Genomic DNA, 23,569 nt, shown 5'->3' with positions numbered 1-23,569 from the left:
TAACCAAATCAGTGAAGCATTGTTTTGAAGGCAAGGGGCTACAAAGCCCCATTGCACAGCTTAACCCTCCCTCCCCCCTTTCCTAGTGGCTCCCCTGAGATCTGGTGCAGGGCCAACATGCAAATGCATCAGCTGGGGTTAAATCACCCTGGGGCCTGTACCAGCGAGGGGCTGCTAGCCAAACCAGAGGGGAAGGCAGAGAACCTGCCCCCAAGGCTCTAGCCCACTGGCTGAACCACCCGGGCACCCACAGGACAGAGGTGCTGGAACTAAGGGGAGGGGGGGGCTACCGCCCTCCACCACCTTGAAGCGGTTTCCATCAGATCCAGGGGTTAGTTTGGTTCAATGGCTCTCAGACCCCCTTCCCCCACTATACAAACTGTTCCTGCACCATTGAGCACAGGAAGCCGACAAGCGCAGCGTGACCGCCCGGGCTGCACTAAGCAGAGCAGCCTTCGCTCTCCCGTGTGAACGGGTGCGGTGGGAGCGAGCCCCGGCGAGCGGGGTGTGTGTGTGTCAAAGCCCCACCCCGCTGCATGGGGATCCTGGGCGCACGGGGGCCGCTCCGGGGCACCAAGGAGTTTCCCAAGTTGGAGGGAGAAGGGGTGGGGCCTGGGACGGCGGGGCACCCCATGCAGGCGAAATTTGCATGCTTGGGTTCAGCAGGACTTCCTGGTCGGTTGTCATTGGCTGCAGGTAGCAAACTATGCCGGAGCCCTCATGCAAATCTGTAGTTGATTTCCCCCCTCCCTCCCAGCCCAGCTCCAGCGCTGCCTGTTTGCGCGCTCCTGCACTGGGAAGCACATAAACCCCCCCCCCCCCCCCTTCTTCCCTCCTGGTTCCGCTCCGGGGTTGGGGAAGGATCCTTTGGACCGCTGGTTCCGGTGCACCCACGTGGTGGTGGAACTGGGGTGAGGACCGCGACTCCAGGAAGAAGGGCGCCGCCGGGGACAGGTCGTGGGAATCATGAATGAGATGTCCAGCTTCTTGCACATCGGGGACATCGTCTCCCTGTACGCCGAAGGGTCGGTCAATGGCTTCATCAGCACGCTGGGGTGAGTGGACCAGCGCCTGGAGGGGCTGCCCCGGAGAGGGGAAGGGGCCGCCTGCTAAGTGAGATGGATTATTTTCATTTATTGGGGCGGGGGGGGGGGGAGGAAGTGACTGTGTGGCTAGGTAGAGCCCGAAAGGGCTGGCTGGCTGCCTCGGGTCAAAGGCGCCAGAGAGAGCTAGAGAGGTCAGGGTGAGGCGGATTCTGCGGTAAGGTTACTTGCAACCTTCCTCGGAAGCAGCTGTTGGAGACAAGATCCTGGACTGGGTGGCCCTTGACTCTGCTCCAGTCTGACAATTGCTGCCTGCCTGCAGCCCTGTCACCTTGCGTGTGCCAACTGCGCTTCCCCCCCCCACGTGTTGCTGGGGTGGGGATTGGGATCCGTTTTGCTGCCCCTGGGAAGCAGGGGTGAGGTGCACGGGGATGTACCCAGTAAGGTTCCGTGGCAGATCATGGGCAAGACTAATATTGAAGTATTGGGTCTGTTAAATAACCGATGGTCCCCAGTGCCTCATTAGTGCCAGGGCTGAGCAGTTCCTTGCTCCGGCACCTCTGGGCCGCTCGCTGCATCAGTTGAGAAAGTTAAATTGCTTGAGCCCTGGCACCTCTTTCATTACAAACTAAGCATGTTTGGTCCTCGCTCTGGGCAGTGCGGGGAGGCTGTGTTCTGCACCTGTGAGGGTCTGTGCTGATGCTCTGGTAGGTTGCTCCCATATTGAACTTGTATGATTCCCCTGCATGGAGTTTCTCCCATGTGCACTGGGGGAGGCAGGAGAAGGCTATATCCTTAACTCTGGGGCTCTGCCAGGCTATTCTCTCTGCGGTTTTTTTGGGTGACGTTAAGGCAGCTCTGGGCCAGGGGACACACCCTCTGACACCCTGCTTTGGGCATCTTCTTGCCGATCTTTCCCCCAAGCAAGCCACTCTACTGAAGTGGGGACAGCAAATCCACGATACGACTTGGGGACTAGTTGGATAGCGCGCGGCTTTGTGTCCTGGGTGCTAAAGGTTCAGTTCCCCTCCATTTACACTGGTTTCTTTCCCTCCCCAACTACCCCACAGGAGTCTTTTGTACCTTGGAGAGAGACTGAGGATTCCCCTGTGGTTTAGCGAGGAGGCAGGACTGGGCTGTGTTGCATGCAAAGAGGATTCTTTATTCAGACTGCGGGACGTGGACACACCCTATGGTTCTCTCTGGCTGAGTCCCTGCTGACACACAGATCTGCAGTGTAGCTGTAGCCATCTCAGTCCCAGGATATTAGAGAGACAAGGCGGATGAGGGCATCTCTTTTATTGGACCAACTTCTGTTGATGAGAGACAAGCTTTTGAGAAACACAGAAAAGTTTGTCTCTTTCGACAACAGAATTTGATCCCATAAGCTATTCTAATTCTCATGCACCTTGATGCACGCACACACTTCGCTCCACACGCTTGCCTATGGTATAAATACACACGGCGATGGCAGATACAGACACATGCGCGTGTCTGCACAAAACACACCTACAACCATGCACCCAAGTTTATAAATACGTACATGAACACACCTGTACAATGTGCTCATAGAGTATAAAGCCAGAGAAGACCACCAGATCATCCGGTCTGCTCTCCGGTACATCACAGGCCACCAACACTCCCCACACCCTAAACCCAACAACTGAAATGAGACTCGCATATTACAGCCCACAGGAGACTAAGCTATTACTGTGCTACAGGCAGAGAATAGGAGGGACCAAGATGCACCAAGACCCTTCAATGGCAGGATCCTGGCAAGTGACCCACACCTAGATGCTGCAAAGGAAGTTGAAATTGCCCCCAAGGATGCTGCCAATCTGACCTGGAGGAAATTCCTTCCCGACCCCACATAAATTTTCACACATACAAACAGACCCACTTGCACACAAACTTACACATACATATGCAGACACGCAAGTACTGTGCATGGCCCTGAACTAGTGGGGAAAATGTTCCCAAGGTCATTTTGGTGAGATCTCCTCTACGCTGGCTCCATGCTAGAGCTGTCCCAGTCACTGATGCAGACTCTCTTTAACCTCCGCAGTTCTACTCTGGGTAGCTTGTATGCCAGATTGGTGACATTGTCTGACACAGGCCTATTGGACCTTCCGGGCCCTCCCAGGCTGATGCAGCTTTGTCCCCTATGGTCAGTTCTCCAGGTCTCTTCCCCATGGTTGGTTTGTTCAGTCTGCTTGGCAGTGACTAAAGCAATGGGGTTCCTACCCCTTCCCTTGGGAGATGATTCCACACACTAACAGATCTCACTATTGGGACATTGTATTTGGACTGATATCTTTTCCTTTGCTCATTGTTATCCCAGTTACACCCCCGCTCTGATCAGGGCATGAAATCCTTGTACTTGATGCTAGGAACTGCACAATCACACCTTAAATCATTGTTTGTTGTGATAAAGAAGTGGAGTTACTTGCTGAGAGTGCGTCTCCCAAGCTCTCTTCAGTGTGCATCTTGTTTAGTTCATTTGCTAGTCAAATAGCTTAGCTAGCCCCGGCCCTAGCGCTTCAAACTCAGCTGAGCAGAGTACCGGAAACTCCCCATCCGTCTGTGTTGACATCCTCCCTAGCAGCAGCCAGAGAGCGCAGAGAAAAGTAAGCTGCAGTCCTGGAAGGTGAATTGCTGACACGGAGACTCTGAAGTGCGATCCTTTTGGTTAGCTGGAGTGTCTTGAATGATGGAAGCCGGTTCTAGGTGCCAAGCAACCATAATGAGTGGAAGCATTATGTAGCGTAGGCTACAGGTAGGATTGTCTCTGAAACGGTCTGCCTGTGTGATGGGCCCAATTGCTCCTCTCGCTGTCACGGGGCTTACAAAGTGCTGCTCCATGGACATCACTGGGGTTCTGGCAGATTGGCACCTGTATGAGCCAGAGTGGAACTTGGCCCAGTGGCATATGTAGGGGGGGGGGGGGGAAACCACCTCCAAGCACTCACAGGGGACATTGAGAGGCAATTTTTTAACACAGAAGGTTCTGCCTTTCTGAGGATCTCTTTGGTGTTGGATGGCTCCATACACCTGGTGAAATGGAACTTAGATCTCCTCCTCCAGAGAATTTCTTTAGTGGCTGTAACAGGGAGCAGAACACTAACCAGGATTCTCCCCTGAGGGAAGTAGTTGCTCGAGTCATTTAAAAGGAGACTGGTAAAACTCACACAAATAGTGTATAAGGAACAATCCTCAAAGGCATGCAGGGGGATGAACTTGATTGAATTATTTAGATTGGAAGCTCTTTGGGCAGGGGCAGTCGTCTTGTTCTGTTTTGCACAGTGACTGGGATTCCTAGATGCTGTGGTAATACAAATCCTTTTTAAAAAGGGTCTTTGAAGTGGGAATTGCTCTGGCTGAAGTTCTGTGGGGGGTTTTTTGGGCTGTCTACGGTGAGCCATCTCTCTAGGGGTAGTCTTAAACTGTGGGACTTGTTCTTTTGTTCATCCCCCTGCTACAGCTCAGAGCCTCTGGTGGGATGGAAGGTACCGGGCCAACTTCTGCCCTTGGACACCAGCATGATTTGTTAGTGGAGGCAATGGGAGGGGTGTGTGCCTTTCTAAGGGGAGAATATAATCCCAACTATACATCTAAAATGATGGGGTCTAAATTAGCTGTTGCCACTCGAGAGCGAGATCTTAGAGTCATTGTGGATAGTTCTCTGAAAACATCCACTCAATGTGCAGCGGCAGTACAAAAGCAAACCGAATGTTGGGAATCATTAAGAAAAGGATAGATAATAAGATAAAATATCATATTGCCTCTATATAAATCCATGGTACAGCCACATCTTGAATACTGCGTGCAGATCTGGTCGCCCCATTTCAAAAAAGTTGTATTGGATTTGGGAAAAGGTTCAGAATGGGCAACAAAAATGATTAGGGGTACGGAATGGCTGCCATATGAGGAGAGAGTAATAAGACTGGGACTATACAGCTTGGAAAAGAGACGACTAAGGGGGGATATGATAGAGGTTTATAAAATCATGACTGGTGTGGAGAAAGTGAATAAGGAAGTGTTATTTACTCCTCATAACACAAGAACCAGGGGTCACCAAATGAAATCAATAGGCAGCAGGTTTAAAACAAACAAAGGGAATTCTCCCCCCCCCCACCCCCCCACCCCCAACACACAGTCAGTCTGTGGAACTCCTTGCCAGAGGATGTTGTGAAGGCCAAGACTATAACCAGGTTCAAAAAAGAACAGATAAGCTCATGGAGGAGAGGTCCATCCATGGCTATTAGCCAGGATGGACCGGGATGGTGTCCCTAGCCTCTGTTTGCCAGAAGCTGGGAATGGGCAACAGGGGATGGATTGCTTGATGATTACCTGTTCTGGTCATTTCCTTTAGGACACCAGGCATTGGCCACTATTGGAAGACCAGATACTGGGCTAGATGGACCTTTGGTCTGACCCAGTATTGCTGCTCTTATGTTCTAATTTGATCAGAATATGGCCAAGGGGCATCTTGAACAGTTAATGGTCATTATCAAGCTTTTGCCACCAAAATAGACTGCTGAGCTATCAGTTATGGCATGCAGCGGCCAAGGAACCTATTGGCCAACTAATCTCTAAGCTTATGTCCTACATAAACACATATGAATGCAAGTTATATCACTACCTTGCAAGGGAACCCTACTCAATTTTTGTTCTGGCAGCATGGAGACTTGTGTGAGCTTATATTCCTGGGGTCTGTTGTGTCAAAGAACGGAGACCCTTGTTAAGAGTAAACACCAGCACTTTGCAGTTCTCACGGGAAGATCTCCAAGCACTTTAGCCTGATTCAGATAGCTTTATCCGTGCTGTATATTACTTTGTTTGAAGAGTAATCTCATTGAGATCAGTGGGACCCCCTGTGGAGTAAGGCTATCAGAATCTGGTCCTATGTTAATTAAGCCTCACAACCCCAGCTTGTCTGGGGAGGGTGTCATTCATCCTCATCTTACAGATAGGGAAACTGAGGCATAGAGCAGGGAAGAAACTTGACTAAGGGCACTCGGTGACAGACCCAGGAATAGAACTCGAGACCCTAACGCCCAGGGTTGAGTTTTGCAGTATGCTGAGTCTCCAACTCCCACTGACTTCAACGGGAGCTAAGGGCACTCCGAGCATCAGTCGCATGCTCTAACCACTAGACAAGGTGTTCCCCCAAGTCTCATGTGGTGTCATGGTCTCAGTCTAGAATAGCCTTTAAGCACCTTCATACCTGAATAGTCCCCCTGCAGCGAATGGGACTGCTCACTTTCTTAAAGCGATGCAAGTGCTTAAGCACTTTGCTGGACTGGGGCATAAAACTAGCCAGAATGCTTAAATTAGAAGAAATAACCAAGTTAGAACGAATAGAGGAGGTAATTAAAGGCTCCCTGGAGAAATGAAAGGGTGATCTCCAAAGATTAAGATAGTGGCAGAGACCCAATGTGTGGGGAGAAGTATCCTAGGGCCAAACAACAGTGCCAGTTACACCCTTTAACAATAGTGTTAGTGTTTTAGAGGTTTCCCATTAACTCAGTGGAGGAAAAGGGGCGGGGGGGAAGAAGTATTAATCGAAACTACCGCAAGGTCTGGCACTATCTGGCTGTACACCCCCCTCCCCCCCCCCCCCCAGGAGCATGTTTGATGGAGAAACCCGAACCCTGATCTCAATCTGCCCCCCCGCAGGCCTGATTAGAAGCTACTTGTGCACCCAGGGGAACGGCTACTGCATGACTTTGCTGAAAGTAGTTTGGCTGCCGCCCACAAAAGATGTCTAAAGAAACGGCAGTTTCAAACAGCCCAGGACAAAAGCAGCTGCAAAGGTCATGGAGTTGCATGTCACACGCTTTGCTAAGCAAAGGGTTCGGGAGAGAAAAGCTTTAGTCAATTCATTGGTGCCTTTTCCTTCTAACGTAGGAGATCTATAGGTTTGCCACTTAGGGAATGTTTCTAATAATTTATACACTTTCACTCCTTGCCCTACGTCTACAGATCACTTCAGGGTGAGATTTATAAAGGCAGAATGGGTAGCTAAGCATCCACCTCCTATTGACTTTCAGCATCCAAATCCCGTTTCTGCCTCAGCAAATCTCCCTCTGTAGTATTAATGCTTCTCTCAGAGTGCACCTTGCAAGTGAAAATCTCAAAGGTCTTTACAGACACTAATGAAGGAAATCTCCCAACCTCCATGTTACGGTGAGGCCGCGATCTTTGTTATAGCCACTGTACAGGTGACGCACAGTTACACAGCAAGTCGGTGGCTGAGGAGAGAGAGAGAGAGAGAGAAAGGAACCCAGGAATCCTCCCTCTGTTTCCTGCTCTGAACTTTGAGCACATCCTCCTTCCAGAGCTGGAAATGGAACCCAAGAGTCCTGACAGTCGCTGCTGGTCTAACCACTGAGGCCCCCTCCCAGTGCCTGACATGTTAATAATGCCATTAAAAACATCCCATGCAGAGTGATCTGGGACGCCTTTAACTGCTGGAACTCATTAGAGGCCAATGCCACCTCTATCCCCAAGTGACCTATTTCTCCTGGGGAGGGGGGGGGGGGGGAGGAGGAAATGCTTCCCGGAAAGAGACACCAAGCACTAAAAGATGACAGTGGGATGGTGTGAAAGCTGAGCTGTTTCCTGGAGTGCCACCTTAAAGCAACACTACTGGAAGCAGGGATGCATAAGCCATGCCCTCCAATCATCCAAAGTCCACATGGGGAGGTCTGGTGCTTGGGCCAGGTCTGGTCAGTTCTATGAAGGTGCTTATACTGCCACCAGCACTGGAGCATCTGAGCACCTTTCACCAGTGCTGCTCATTCGCGCTCTCACCCTCCCCACAATTCTGGTTTGTGGTTATTGTTTAGCTGCTTGAAACCAAGCATGGAGCCTTGGTCATGAGGTACAGAATTCTGACCTTTATGGATCCTCCCTCCCCGGGTACCTTGCCCAGCAGTGACTAGAGGCATAAAGCCTGGCACTGGGCTCACTGTAAAACCTGGGAAGGAGTTTGTGGAGGATAATCTCTTCTTTGGTGGTTGCAAAATCCTGGTGAGGAATCTGGAGAGATGTCCCCAAGATATGACCGATCCCCTGGTGTTATTGCTCTTAGTAAGTAATACTAGGTACTGAGAGAGGTTTTTCCATCTAAGGATTTCAAACTGCTTTACAAAACAGACAACCATTATCCTCCTTTATAGATGGGGAAACCGAGGCACAGAGGCTTGTGGGTTTTTTTTTTTTGTTTGTTTGTTTGTTTTTTTTAATGTGATCACACTGCAAGTCCAGGGCCGAACAGGGACTAGAGCCCATGCTCTAATCACTTTCTGCCTCTTTGCTGTTTGCCATCACACTTCCAACCTTGAGTTCTAATGGCCAAAGCAGAATAAATGGAACCAGGGCCGTGGAAAAGTGCGTTTTGGGCTCAATCTCTCACGAGAAGTATTGTTAGAGAGCTGATTCAGGCCACACCCATTAGCAAGCCCTTTCAGGGGTCTCCAGGGAATACAATGCCTGGGGCTCGTCAGCTAAGCCACGTGAAGAATAGTGCTCATGGACTGTACGGCAAGCAGCGGGTGTGCATGAGTCACTGGGCATGCATATTGCCTATTCCAGGCCTCGCAGAGGGGAAGGGCTGTGTGTAAACATACTCGAATAAGTGTCTGCTGTTTAATTTGAAATCACGCCTTTGATAACTGTTATTGTGATTGCAGGTGGATTGAAGAGGTGGGGCAGTTCGGAGAAATGGAGCTGGGTAAAGGGTAACTATACCTCCGGGTCCAAGAGAGCGTGCCTCCTGGCAATTGGGAGGAGAGAGGGACATGGAGGAAGTGTATTTTCCTCCTGAACCTCCTGCCAGTGGTGCTCTGAGGTTGGCTCAGTCCAACAGCCCCATTTTTGTAGCTGCCACAGTCGTGATTCTACATGTCCCTCTCGGAAGGGGTTGTAGACAGAATGGTGTAGTCCTCAGTGAGACGATAAAGCACCTGATAGGGGACTGGCTGGCTTGGGGGTTGGTAAAGGGATACAGAGACTCTCACTTTCAACTGGCTGGCTTGAATCCAGCCATGGCTGGGAAGGACCAATAGTTAATTTCAGCTGGTGACTATGCCCTGTGGGAGAGGCATTGCTGGTTTTGGTCCAGAACTTAGAGTACAGTTATCCATGTGACAGAACCTGCACTAATCCGGTTCCATTACTAGCAGCCTCTGCAGAGAGGCTAAGGTCAGAACAGGGCTCCCAAAGGTGGGATGAAAAAGCATCTGTGATGTCCCCACTCTGTGAAGAGAGGACATTCATCTTCAGAGTTGTCCAGCAGGTCCCCGTCCTCAGCACTACATTCAATTCGTGGTGGTTGGTTTTTAAAGGGCTCCAGAAGAGTTGAGCTAACGCTGCTTAATCCACAGCTCAGTGCAATAAGAAATACAGCCTCCAACTCAGTACTTCCCTGCAACCGGGCAGCTGGAAGCACTTCAGTAATTTATAGCTCATGGGATGTGACGAGTGCACCGTTCTAATGCAGCTGCCAGGATCCATTCCAATGCATGTGCAAGCCTCCTCCCAGGGAGATGGTCTCATGCAGGGTATCGGTGAGTAAGATGCAGCTTACTCACACAATTATTTTGGATACTTAGGAAAACTGGCTGCTAGACGGTGAATTAGTCTCCACCTTAACTAGGGCAGTGCTACCGCCCTGCTGTAATTTGGCTTGCAAACTTGGATCGTCCATCTCAGCTGCATCACAGCAAGTTTGAATTCACAGGGCTCAAATCTGCTTTCAAATGCGCTGGTGCTACTGCAGGGAACTAAGGGCAGAATTTGGCCCCTTTTTCTCTAAACCCACCCAGCCCAATGCACCTCTGTTGAAGGCTACAACTGTTCTCCTGAGGTGGTGACTCTTCATCTTCCCAAGGAATCTAGTTCTGCTGGCCAAATGGTTCTTAAAGTTATTAAGCTTTTTCCTAAGAGCTAGTGTCATTATGTATGGCTGATTTCCCCCGGGAAAAAGTTAGGGAGCTATCAAATGCGTTTCAAGTGCTGAAATTTGCTGCTTCCACTGAACTATCCATTAAAAGCCTGATCCTGCAACGGACAAGGATGCTGGCCCCGATCCAGCCAGGCACTTAAGCATGTACTTAACTTGAAGTGTTGGAGTAGTCCCATTAATATCAACAGGAGTACTTAAAGTTAATCAGATGCTTATGTGCTTTACTGGATGGAGGGCAATAAACCGCACCACGCAGCATCAGGCTCTACATTGGTTAACTTCCCAAAGGGTGAAATTTACTAAAAGGTGGCATGATTTGTTTGTTTCACAAACACATTGGGGGCTGCTGCTTCTCAATGTATTTTCCTCAGATGCTTAAACACTGAAGGCCTGATTCTCCTTTACAGAACAACTCTAGCAACTATCTTAGCACCCCAGTGCCCTACCAGCAGCTTTCCAAATCCAGAATGTAAATTGGCTCCCACATCTCCATACTCTTCTGATAGGATGGGCAGCTCTACCCGTGTGAGCTTTCTCACACCAAAAAGTGGCATCTAATACCAGGCATGAGTTGAGTCATGTCTGTGCCTCTGCGCTATTATAGATGACTCATGTCAATAGCATTAGGAGCCTTTGTTTTCAGGTGTTTTATGGGAGAACGTTATTCCAGGGTATCAGCTTAATAAAAATAATCTGCATTCCTATAGAGCTTGTAATCCCAGGATCAAAGGATCTGAGTACACTTTGTGATCATTAATGAATTTAGACTTGCAGCGAGCTGCGTCCGTGTTATTAACCCTGTGTTAGGGAGTGGTAAATGCAGGTAAAGCGCCGTTGAGGCCCACATTTTTGAACTTGGCTGGAGTCGGTGGGAGCTGGGGGTGCTTGGAACTGCTGTCGATCAGGCCCCTTTTATTTAGGCACCTAAAGTGCGGCGAGACGCCTACTGGGATTTGAAAAGCACCAAAGAAGGTTAGAGTCTGAGATTCTGTGGCCAGAAGGGACTGCTGTGATCATCTGGTCTGGCCACCTGCAGAGCACGGGCCATATTATTTCCTCAAAATAATTCCTAGCACAGGTCCTTTAGAAAAAGGTACCTAGCTTTTGTGGAAATCAATGGGAATTAGGGGCCCACCTTGCCCAGGTGCTTTAGGAGCTGCATCTTTAAGCACCTAACTACCTTTGAAATCTGGCTTTAGTCAAGGACTGAGTAGCCTAAGGGTGTCAGACATCCAACACCCATTGAAAGTCCATGGGGGGATAGATGCTGGACTGACTGAACCCCATCAGCTCTGTCCCAAATCCCAGCCTGAAATTTGAAAACTGTGGCCGAAGAGGCTTGCCCAAGGACAGGCAGTGAGTCAGTAGCACAGCCAGTAAACTCCCAGTTTATCAGAGCACAATCCAGAATTACAGTGCGGGGCGGGAGAGAGACAAGTGCATCTGCTTGGAGCTTTTTGGTGAAGTTAGACGTACAAAAGAGCAAGGACAATTTCTGCAGGCCCCGCCCGGGTCCCCCCTGAGTGTATATCTAATTCTGGCTGCTCTCATTTAAGGACGTCTCCTCCGATCCACTTCTTGCTGAGCTAGCTGCATGTGGCTGCAGGGGCAGTGGAGACTTTTTCCCGTTCCAGAGATCAAGTCCTACATCGCTCCCTTGGGATTTACTCGGGCTGAGCCCACGCTCATTCTGCCAGGAGTATAACCTGCCCAAGGGCCTCCAGACCAGGCTCTGTGTGTGTGCCGCATACCCACATTCCCAGTGTGCCTGTAGCCAGCTGGGAGGGCAGAGTACGGGCACTCTCCCTTCTCCTGTATCTCTAGCTTCCTCCTAGTGCTACAGCTGGGGAACGGCAAGGCAGGAGGGGAGACCGTAATTAGCTGCTTTAGAGGAAGTGTGTACACATAGGAAGCCTGGGCTACAGATAAGGAGGGAACCCCCTAATTTGCTTGCAGTCTAACTGCTCCCATTTGACTACAGTCAAGGTTTGTTTGAGCAATCTGTCCCCTTGGGTAATAAAACCCTCAAGCCCCGAAGTCAGGCCTGATTGAAGCATTGCACTTGTGCTGCCTCTGTGCATGCTGTGCAAAATACAGCTTCCTTCCCTGCCCTACTTCTCTGTATCTGGCTCCCCCATCCGCTCTGCTCCCTTCTTTCCCCTCCCTTTCTGGCCTATACCCACCCCCACCCCTCTGAGACTCTAGCATTGCCACGCTCTTCTGATGCCAGGTCAGACTCCAGCAGCACACCCTTACTTCTAGCAGCGCAGTGCAGGCCGTATGCTGGCCTTGGGCAAAGTGTCTCTGTTATCCACTCTCCTTCTCATCTATGCTATTGGCAACTCCATGTGCTCAAAAATCATGAGTCAGCCTCCCTCCTCATCCCCCGTCATGAAATGGATTTAAGATCATGAGATTTGAAAATAATACACATTGGGCGGTGGGGAAGGGTTATTTACTTTTTGGGTTTTGAGCCTTTAAGCTTTTCTCTGCAACCAGAGGGCTAGGGACTTGCTTTTCTTTTTAAATGAAAGCTAAGAATCTTGGATTATCCCATGACTCCAGGAGCTGGTGCCTGAAGAAAACCACCAAGACTCACAAGCCTTGTGATGATAGCCTGGGAGCTGACAACAGTTGAATGCACTTCTGATGTCATTTACAACTCCAGCAGCACAATCGTCCTCCTTATGGTGCAGCATTGGTTCACAGACATTGCATTGGTTCAGTACAAGGCCCACCCCTTCCCATGTCCTCTCCTCCAAAGCCTAGTGTAGTCACTGGGAGTCTTCCTCATGGATTCCATGGACTTCGTATCAGGCTCCCAGTTTATGGGATCTGTCTATAGCCCACGTCTTGGCGGTGGTTACTGGACAGAGCTATGTGTGATCAATTCCCAATAAACTCAACTATTGGAGGGTTGTGTTCCTCCAACCTGCTGCTGAGTAGCTTGGTGAGAATGGGGAAAGGGCCAGGCAGAATCAGTGTGGCAGATGAAACTTTATTACTATTAATATAGGCCTCCGTTGTGCCAGCTGCTGTACTGATCTCCAAGGCGCCTGAGAGCTTCTTTTGCAATAGCTTTAAAAAACGACCAAGGGACTTAAACAGGAAGCTGCCGCATCCCTGTCCCAGGCTTCCAGCAAACAGGGAATGAAGAGGGAGAGGTCAGAGGTAACTTGAAAGAGGTGTTTGTAAAGACTTGGGCCAGATTCTGACCTCTGAGACCCACGGGTGTCAATCCAGAGTAACCCCACTGGCTTCTGTATTTATACCAGTATATCCTGGCTCACTCTCTTTTAATCACCTCTTCTCTGGTCTCCGCTTGCCCACGCCTCCTATTTCAAGGATGCTGCCGCATTTTCCTCTCGTTGGGGTCTCAGTGTTCCCCGTGAGTTAGAGCAAAGTCCAAATTCCTCTGGATGGAGCAATCGAAAGGAATTTTCCCCACAGCCAGAGCGCGGCTGGTGGAGAGCCGCTCGGGCGAGGGGGAAGTTCTGTGCAAACAGAATATCTATTTTGTTTGCAGACACCGCAGAATATCAGTGCATAAGCGCAGGCCCAAGCAGTGCTCAGTCCTTTCAGTTTGTTCCCAGGAGCTCGGACATGAATGCTGCTAGGTAGCTGGAGTGGTTTTTCCGGCTCATGGCTATTTCAGAGCTGGGCTGCTGCTGGCTGAGCTCAGGGGAGCAAGCTGGAAGGTCTGAGCTGCACTTGTGGATGTGCTTGGTGGTGCTATCCTGGGTGCCCCGAAAGGCAGAGCGCTGGGAAGGTTTCCCTCCTTGTATTCTACCTGCCATCATTAGATGGGGCCACGCTGCTCTGTGGCATAATCCCACTGATTGTAGTGGGGTTACTGCAGAGAGGGGGCTGGCCCATGGTTGTGTATTGAGGACAGAATTTAGCTGTTGGGGGAGCAGAGTCTCAGCTCAGGCAATGGCAGCCTGTGGTTCGTTCTGCAACCCCACCGAGGTGTCTCCACACTGAGTTGGAGCAGCAGCCTCTAGGGGACCAGAGAGGAGTGTAGTGCAATCCTCCGCCTGGGCAAGCCAGTTAGCATCTTATGGGTACCAGAGACCTCAGAGTCCCTGGACTCCATTATCAATCCCCTAAAGTGTCGTGTCCCCCTGCAGGCTTGTGGCAAAACCACTCGTGAGATTACTTTGGTGCAACCAGGTGCCACGATCCTGAGAGGAAGGGTGGGGTGTGGTTAAGGCATTGGCCCAGGACTCACGAGATCCAGTTCAGTTCACAGCTCTGCCACAAACTCCCGGGTAATGCTGAGTAAATTGCTTAATCTCTCTCTGCCTCAGTTCCCCCTCTGTGCATGAGGGATGATGATGACCCATTAGTTGATCTCAGATCCCTTGGAGTCTGTGGCCTATCTGCCTTCCTCTAGCCACTCCCTATCCGTCGCCCCACAAAGTCGCGGGACCTCCTGGTCAACCTCCTTCTGGCCCTAGCGAAACTGGCTATCTATAAAACCAGAGTGAGGAGGTTGGCCGATGGAGTTTCCTGTGACTGTGGGGCGTATTTCAGGTCCTCCATTCTTTCACGTATCCGGGCAGAGTTCCTCTGGGCAGCGTCCACTGGCTCCCTTGACGCCTTCAAGGAGCAGTGGGCACTGTCTGGGGTTCTCTGCTCGGTGTCCTCGTCTGGTTCGCTTCGTTTGACCCTTTGACCTCACTCCCGTCCCTGTTCTTTTATTAGTTGTCCCCTGTAATTTTTTGGTCTCCAGGTCCTATGGACCCCCCCTTAGGCTGGGGGGGATCCTTTAGCAGTGGGTGGGCTTTGCCCGCCCACTTCCTGGATCCCAATAGGTCTAGCCACTCCACGAGTTGTCCGCTGGCTGAATTCAGCCCTATTGCCTTAAGCAGCCTGGGGGGAAGGGGAGGGGCAGGGGAACAGCCTCTGATTTCTCTGAAAATATCTGCTCCATGTGCAGCGGCAATCAAAAAAGCTAGCAGAATGTCAAGAACTGTTAGGAAAGGGATAGATAATAAGACAGAAAATATCATAATGCCTCTTTATAAATCCATGGTACATGCACACCCTGAACACTGCATGCAGATCTGGTTGCCCCATCTCAAAAAAAGAGATATTAGAATTGGAAAAGGTGTACAGAGAAGGGCAACAAAAATGATTAGAGATATGGGACTGCTTCCGTATGAGGAGAGATTAAAAAAGACTGGGACTTTTCAGCTTGGAAGAGAGATGACTGGGGGCGGGTATGAGAGCGGCTATACCATCATGAATGGGGCGGAGAAGGTGAATAAGGAAGTGTTATTTACTCCCACACATAACACAAGAATGAGGGGTCACCCAATGAAATTAATTGCAGGTTTAAAACAAACACAAGGAAGTACTTCTTCACACAATGCACAGTCAACCTGTGGAACTCCTTGCCAGAGGATGTTGTGAAGGCCAAAACTATAACAGGGTTAAAAAAAGAACTAGATATGTTCATGGAGGATAGGTCCATCAATGACCATTAACACGGATGGGCAGAGATGCAACCTTGTGCTCTGAGCATCCCTAGCCTCTCTTTGCCAAAGCTAGGCATGGACAACGTGGTGGATCACTCAGTGATTGCCTGTTCTGTTCATTCCCGCTGTAGCACCTGGCATTGGCTACTGTCACAAGACAGGATACTGGGCTAGATGGACCGTTGGTCTGACCCAGTCTGGCCGTTCTTATGTTCCCCGTAGGCAGACAGGTGCTTACCACAGCATGCAGTTTCCCACAGCATGTCTCCCAAATGGCCAGGATGGAAGGATGAAGTAGCATAGCAGGTATGGCTTGCCTCACTGGAGGAGCTTGTTCCCCAGTTATGCCTGGTCCTCCTTGCAGGGCCTGGGGGAGATCCTGACACCTCTGAGGTGTTGTGTTTGGATAGGGTGAGGCATGTGGAGCAGCAGTTGAGTAACACTCAGATGAGAGGTGGGCAAAACAGGGTGTGGCTTTGCTTTTGCAAGCCCTCGTCTGTCAAGTTATTTTGTTTGGCAGAACAAAATCTGGGCATGTTCTGGATCAGGTATCGTGGGGAGGGAGGTCTGGCTTTGGTCTGTTGTTTGGCGAAGTAAAGCCCTACACTCAACATGATGGCATTTCTCTGTCTGTCTGGAGCACAATAATGTCTAAACATCAGATCCGATCAATGCCAAAATGTCAGGGAAAGTTCTAGACATCAAAGGGCAGAACGCTATGGATTTTCCTGAAAATCAGAAAAGCCCCAAAGAAGGAAATGGGGGAACATGGAGCCCTGGGCATTTGGTTAGCAGACCTATCATCTTTAATGAGGTCTGTAATTGTCTATAGATCAAAGCATCGGTTGATGTCATCTATTAATGGCTTCCTGCATAATACCCTCATTTCATCTTTGCCCATTATCTAAATGGAGTTTTAAATACTGACATCCTGAATGACTTATCTCCCAGGCAGAAAGAAAAAAAATTATTTCAACACTTTAGAAATTATACAAGCTTAACGACTTACGTTTTTACATATGCCCCTAAAACTGAGGGGACATACCCAGAGCCCCGGAGGTGAGGGGAGAATGGGGGACATGCAGAGACCTGGGCATGTGGGAGGTGGTATTGGGGTCCCTGAAATAGAGAGGGATGGAAGAGGGGCACACAGCGACCTCGTGAAGAAAATGGAAGGATGTGAGTCCCTGTTGTGTGCAGTGAGCTTAGCTGACAGAAGCACCGAAGTGTGTGATCCCCTAGTTTTTAGTATCAACTATTCATCCATAATAGCACTGGCTTGAAGTGGTTTCCATTATATACAGGGTTTACAGTTTGGTTCAATGGCTCTCAGCCCCCCGACTATAAAAATTGTTCCAACACCGCTGCATAACAGTCTTGCCATTGCATGCTCTTTCACAGTAATAATATCAGATCACTAGCTTGGAAATAAGAGGAGCGGTGGCTCCTGGAGGACCCACCGAAAGCATGAAGAAAAGGGGGCTGTAACACAGAATTGTGAGGCCCAAGGACTATGGAGTGGCACATTTAGTAAGATGGAAATGCTTGTCTAGCAAGTTATGTGATCCTGAATTATCATATCAGGGCGGAATAATTACATACAAAGGGCCAGAGCAGTGCAGGCTAAAACAAGGGGATGGTTGAACTGGTTTGGAGAAGATGAAAACTGAGTTCAAAACTCCCTTCAAACTAGTTTGGTTAACTGGATGTGTTTTACAGAGAGGCCCAGGGCAAACTTTTGGGAAAGCTCCAGTCTGGAGCCCATCTTTGTGTCTCATGCTTTCCTCTTGTACAGTTGGTTCATATATTTTTTTTTTTCCCACCGAGTTATGCTGGGGTTAGAAGCAGAAGCTCCGAAATACTGCCAGGAATCCTAGAGTTGTTCCAGGAGGCATGATGGCTGTTTACTAAACCACCTATTTCTGTGCCGTACTTAGCGTGGAGATATTCTGCTGCCAAGTAGGGGATTCCCCTTTAGTAGCACCTTCAGGATTTATAGATGAGATTTTGCAGCTTGGATTGGTAAATAAGTCGCGGAGGAGACGGGCCCTGAGTTCTAGTGGGGGCATTCTCAAGATAGAGCATCAGAAGCTTTGCCAGCGAGCCCGTAACACTGGACAGTGAAAAACTCAGGAGGTTCTATATGGCGGAGGATCCTGTTAGGTGTAGGTTAATTGAGGACCTAGCTGCTATGCTGATAGGTATTTATGGAGTCCAAAGATCTAGGCAGACAACACAGGAAGTCGTCTTGTGGATCCAGCATTGTGTAACATTAGTGATGTTTAGACTTGAAACATGTGACAATAGCGCAGCTTTTTTCGGCAGCTCTGTGGTTTGTGGTGAAGCTGCTTAGCTAACTGAAGTCTGGGCTGTAATGTGATTGTCTCTAAAATGTTGTTTGCTTGCTTGTTTTCCAGGCTGGTGGATGATCGGTGCGTGGTGGAGCCGGCAGCTGGCGATCTGGATAATCCACCCAAGAAGTTCCGGGGTAAGAGGCCATGTGGTGCCTGAGGAGCTGCTACTGTTGTGTTCCTTATGAAGCCTACCACTGGGGCACACTACCTTCTGCTGCAGAATGTGGGCACCAGCTTGCACTCTTCTATTATAGCAGTAGTACGGGCATCAGTATTGCAAATCTGCCCCTCCTCCTCCGTGTTAATTGGTGCCAGTATTGGCAGCCTGAGCAGAGAGGCCAGGGACTGAATGGCCTGTAGGTCCTGAGCGCCTCTCTGCATTAGGGTGGAATGCCATTTGTGCACCAGTGTGGGGAAAGCTTGCCCTGCTGCCACACATGCTCTGGATTGTCAGAGCTGTCAAGTCTCCAGGGCTGTCAAGCTTGGAAATAATCATCCTGCACCCTCGTAGCCTTTCCGGCTTCTTAGACTCATAGACTCTAAGGTCAGAAGGGACCATCATGATCATCTAGTCTGACCTCCTGCACATCACAGGCCACGGGACCTCGCCCACCCACTCCTGTAATAGACCCCTAACCTCTGGCTGAGTTACTGAAGTCCTCAAATCATGATTTAAAGACTTCAAATTACAGAGAATCTGCCATTTACACTAATTTAAACCTGCAAGTGACCCACGCCCCATGCTGCAGAGGAAGGCAAAAAATCCTCATGGTCTCTGCCAGTCCTTCCCAACCCCAAATATGGTGATCAGTTGGATCCTGAGCATGTGGGCAAGACCCACCAGGCAGACCCCTGGGAAAGAATTCTCTGTAATAACTAAGAGCCCTCCCCCATCTGGTGTCCCATCACTGGCCATTGGAGATATTTGCTGCTAGCAGTCGAAGGTCGGCTACATGCCATTATAGGCAGTCCCATCATGCCATTCCCCTCCATAAACTTATCAAGCTCAGTCTTGAAGCCAGTTAGGTTTTTTCCCACTGCTCCCCTTGGAAGGCTGTTCCAGAACTTCACTCCTCCGATGGTTAGAAACCTTCCTCTAATTTCAAGCCTGAACTTGTTGATGGCCAGTTTGTATCCATTTGTTCTTGTGTCCACATTGGAGTTTAACTTAGATAACTCCTCTCCCTCCCTGGTATTTATCCCTCTGATGTATTTATAGAGAGCAATCGTATTTTCCCTCAGGCTTCTAAACAAGCCAAGCGCTTTGCATCTCGTTTTAGAAGGTAGGTTTTCCATTCATCAGATCATCCTGGTAGCCCTTCTCTGCACCTGTTCCAGTTTGAATTCATCTTCCTTAACCATGGGAGGCCAGAATATTGTTCTTGATTCCTCCAGTGGCCACTGGCTTCATGACTTGGAGAAACTGACTCTCGTAGTGCCTGGGCTTACCTGTGAAGGAAAAGGCGAATTTGTACCCCTCCCCAGATCTGGTTCCTTAATGGCGAGAGATGATGGCTTTTGTTTCTATTACAATAGCATCAACCGCGAGGTCAGGGCTCCATTGTGCCAGGTGAGGACAGTCCCCACCTAAAGAGCTTGTGATCTGAATAGACCAGAGAGATGACGGAATGATTGTTAGTCCTGTGGGGAAGCGAGGCCCAGGGAGTCTGAGCCAGAGCGAGCAATTGAATCCAGTCTCTGGAGTCCCACTCCAGTGCCTTCACCACAATCCATCCTTCCTCTCAGAAGGTCAACCTGATATGAGGCGTGTTCTTTGCTGTGCCTGCGTTCATGTATCCTGGCTGCTGGTGGAGCAAAAGCCTTCGGAGGAGGAAGGGATGTGGGACTGGGAGGGATGCAGAGACGTCAACAAGCATCTGTGCTGCGGCAGGGTTTTTGGCTCTAGGAACTAACTGTGCCAGAGGCCTAGTGCTTGCCCTGCTTTGCTGCACCTCTCGGGGAGAGATTAAGCCGCTCTTTCATCAGGCAGGCAGGCAGGATTTAGGGAGATGCATTAAATCCCCATGCGTCCTCGGCTGTCACGCTCCAGCAGCCCCACCCCATCCTGGTGCGAGCCTCAGTCATTATTTCCCGTCTCAGTGAGACACAGCTGCTGCAGAGTTTCCCTTTGTGAGCTGGCTTTCTGGAGTCCCGATCCAAATGGAAAAGGTGATGAATCAAGTGAGGGGCAGGGCGGCTCCTGGCTTGCGGAAATGGGCTGGTGAAGCCAGAACTTTCCTCTCTCTTTCCTGGACACCTTCCATTTTCTAGCCCCTCTGTGTCCAATCCTCAGCTGCTAGCTCCTCTCCGGGTTGGAACTTGGGTCAAGAGTCAGGTCTCTGACCCAGTTCTTCCAGCCCCTAAAGCTGTGAGCTGAGGAGAGCAATGGACACTCGCTTCCTCTTCACTCCTTTTGGGTTGCGGCTCCGCTGCTCTCTGTAGTGTAAGCAGAGGTGGCAAGGCGAGTGAGCAGAGATTCTCAGCCGCTGGGATCTGCGACTCCCTCCTTGGACCTGGCCTTCAAGTCATCTCAAGCTCCGCCATATTGCTCTTGAAGGAATTCGGCTTTCCGGGGCTGTCTTCCCTCCCACACACGGCATAGAGGAAGGGAGAAGTGGACACTATTACTTGCCCTTTGTGGTAGGCGCCGTATACAGACATGGAACAAAAATGAGAGGCCCTGCCCCCAAAAGCTTCCAATCTAAGAACAGAGCAAGAGACGCCAGGTAGAAGCAGACGGACCGATGGAGGAAGCACAAGGAGCAGCGAAGGCAGAGGTCACAGCACCCCCATTGCCAAGCTGATTGGAGGCACTACAGCAGAGAAGAGGGGTTTGAAGGAGGACTGTGAGAAGGTCTTGAAGATGCTTGTGTTGGGCTGGAAGATGTGGTCCCATTACGACATGTATGTACAGTGCTTGGCGCAGTGGAGCCTCAACTTGGTGGAGAACTCCAGGTGTGACTACAGTATAAATATTAAATAATAATTAACGGCACAACACTCAAACTTCATCAGCTTATCCAGACTATCCCTAACTGGAGCTGAAGTAGCTGTATTCTCTCAGGGACTGAACTTTCCCTCCCCACCACAGAACCTGATACCGCGCTAACAGGTGGAAAATGGGAAGAATCCTTCCGCCGACTGTGCCTCAAAGAATTCTTTCACAACAGTGCCGAGACCACGCACAATTGCCACATCCCCACTGGTAATCACTAGAAAAATGAATCGTCTGACTTGACACCGCAGAGCGGATGAAACCATAGTCTTGTTCATGACACTGATTGCTTCAGGAAAAAAACTAACTGTGAAGTCCTCAACAAACATCGCATCCACCATAGTCTCTCCACTGTCGAGAGGACAGCTATATAGTCCCTGAAATCTAACCACCAGATAATGATCAACCCAGCAGACAAAGGGAGCACCATCATAGTCCTCAACCGTAATAATGACATAAACGAGGTCTACTGACAACTCTCTCTGACACCACCTACTATAAAGAACTCAAAGACAACCCCACACCACAGTTTACCCAGGAATTTAAGGATATCATCAAATCCTTCCCAAAACAACTCCAAGACCTACCAACTCATTCCCAATTAAACCACCCCAGAGACCTTCTACCTGCTTCCCAAGATATACAAACCGGGGAACCCAGGCAGACCCATCCTATTTGACCACGGCACTCTTACTGAAGGAATATTGGGACTCATAGAAATCCTCTTCAAACCACAAAGTGCACAAAGGGCTAACTTCCTCCACAACACAACCGACTTCTTCCACGAACTCCACAACATTAACAACCTCCCATGGATGTCACTTCGCTATCCACCAACATCCCTCACAATGACAGCACAGCTGCCTGCCCCAAATATTTACAAGACAATGGACAACCCTCAGATATCCACCCCAAACACATCATCAAACTCATCCATTTCATCCTCACCCATAATAATTTTACCTTCAACAGCAAACGCTTTGTCCAAACCATGGGAAGAGCCTACTAGGATGGCTCCCCAATATGCCAACCTCTTCATAGGCCAACTTGAAGAAGAATTTCTGGACAAATGCACCACCAAGCCAATGATATACGTGGGATACATTAATGATATTTTCATCCTTTGGATAGACGACTTAAATGCCTAGATTTCCACCACAACTTCAACACCACTATCCATTTATTAAACTCTCTCTGAAACACTCCCACACTAGCATCAACTTCCTGGATACCATGATCAATGTCACCAATGGATCCCTTCAGATAACAATATACAAGAGACCCGGGATCAGCACACCTACCTTCACAGATCCAGTAACTACCCCAAGCACACAAAGAAATCTGCTATCTACAGCCAGGCACTCAGATACCATAGAACATGCTCCGAGGAGAAAGTCCGGGATATGCACCTTAACACGCTTAAAACCGCCTTCGCCAAACAAGGACACTCCACCAGAAAAGTAGATCACATCGTGGAACGGGCCACCCAAATACCCTGAGAGAACCTGCTTCAATACAGAAATAAAACCCCCTCTGACTGCACACCCCTAGTTGTCACCTTCCACTGCACACTGGAACCCATATGGGTTATCATCAAATGACTACAGTTCAAACTTGATGGGGACCCCATCCTAAAAAAAATCTTTCCTGAACCCCGTCTTCTGGCTTTCAAACAACCCCCCCCCACCACCACCCCTCTCTAAGCTCATCATCTGAAGCAAGCTCCCCACAGAGCAGGACACACCAACCCAAAGCGGCTCCAGAGCCTGCCAGAGCAACAGATGCAAAACCTGCAAACATATCTCCACTGATACAATGATCAGTGCCCACCACTAAGTGGATGAAACCAGACCATCAATACACTCTCGAATGAACTCCTACAGGAAAGCCAAAAACACCATAGTACCTGTGGGTGAAGACTTTTCACAAAGTGATCACTCTGTATCTGACCTCTCAGTCATCCTCAAAGGAAACCTGCACGACATTTGCAAAAGACAAGTCTGGGAGCTTAAATTCATAACTTTGCTAGACGCTGAAAATCATGGTCTGAATGAAGACACAGGATTTAGACATATGACTGCAGGGGTGTTAATGGGCCACTTCACCTTGAAGGGACCTTTAGAATATGTGCTAACTACTTTTACACTTAACTCTCTGTCTGATCTTTTATTTAGCTGTGACACTCTCCCTACCTTTCCCAGACCTGAAGAAGAGCGCTATGTAGCTCAAAAGCGTGTCCCTTTCACCATCAGAAGTTGGTCCAATAAAAGATATTCCCCCACCCGCCTTGTCTCTCTAATGTCCTGGGACCGACATGGCTACCTCAACACTACCTGCAAATAATAATGAATGCAAACATTTCCCATTTTGCCCATGTCTGGGTAAATTGTGCACCCCTCGTCACCCCCTGAGGCTGCCAGAGGGCAGTGCTGGGATGGCCCAAAAACCGAGCCAAAGGCATCTGAGGAAGGTATAAAAACGCCTCCCCCATAATACACCTCCTTGTGCAGTGTTTATGGCATGCACCTAAGGCGCTTGGTGCTGTGCAAAATATAAAGGAAGCAGCAGCCCCTACTCCAAGGAGCTTCTGTTTTAATTTGATTAGATGGTGTAGTCCAGATGCAGAATACACCAGACACTCTACAGCATGGTGTGTACACTGTAAGCAATGCAGTATGGCGCAATACCACAGTGTCCCAGGGAGAGAGAAATTTTCCCCAGCT

At 49.5% G+C, this 23,569-nt stretch overlaps 1 protein-coding gene across 1 annotated transcript in view; it reads left to right on the top strand.

Annotated features, from left to right (window-relative positions):
• The first annotated feature begins 784 nt into the window (after window positions 1-784).
• Window positions 785-23,569, top strand: part of ITPR3 (inositol 1,4,5-trisphosphate receptor type 3) — an 89,518-nt gene continuing 66,733 nt past the window's right edge. The window contains exons 1-2 of the mRNA XM_054025878.1: window positions 785-1,055; window positions 17,915-17,985. Of these exons, the coding sequence (XP_053881853.1) occupies window positions 967-1,055; window positions 17,915-17,985 (160 nt within the window). The 5' untranslated portion in view covers window positions 785-966. The remainder of the gene's footprint in view (window positions 1,056-17,914; window positions 17,986-23,569) is intronic.

This window comes from Malaclemys terrapin, chromosome 4, assembly GCF_027887155.1.
Source record: "Malaclemys terrapin pileata isolate rMalTer1 chromosome 4, rMalTer1.hap1, whole genome shotgun sequence".
NCBI lineage: Eukaryota > Metazoa > Chordata > Testudines > Emydidae > Malaclemys > Malaclemys terrapin.
Note: the sequence above shows the minus strand (reverse complement) of the source record. Positions and strands in the feature narration are given on the sequence as shown.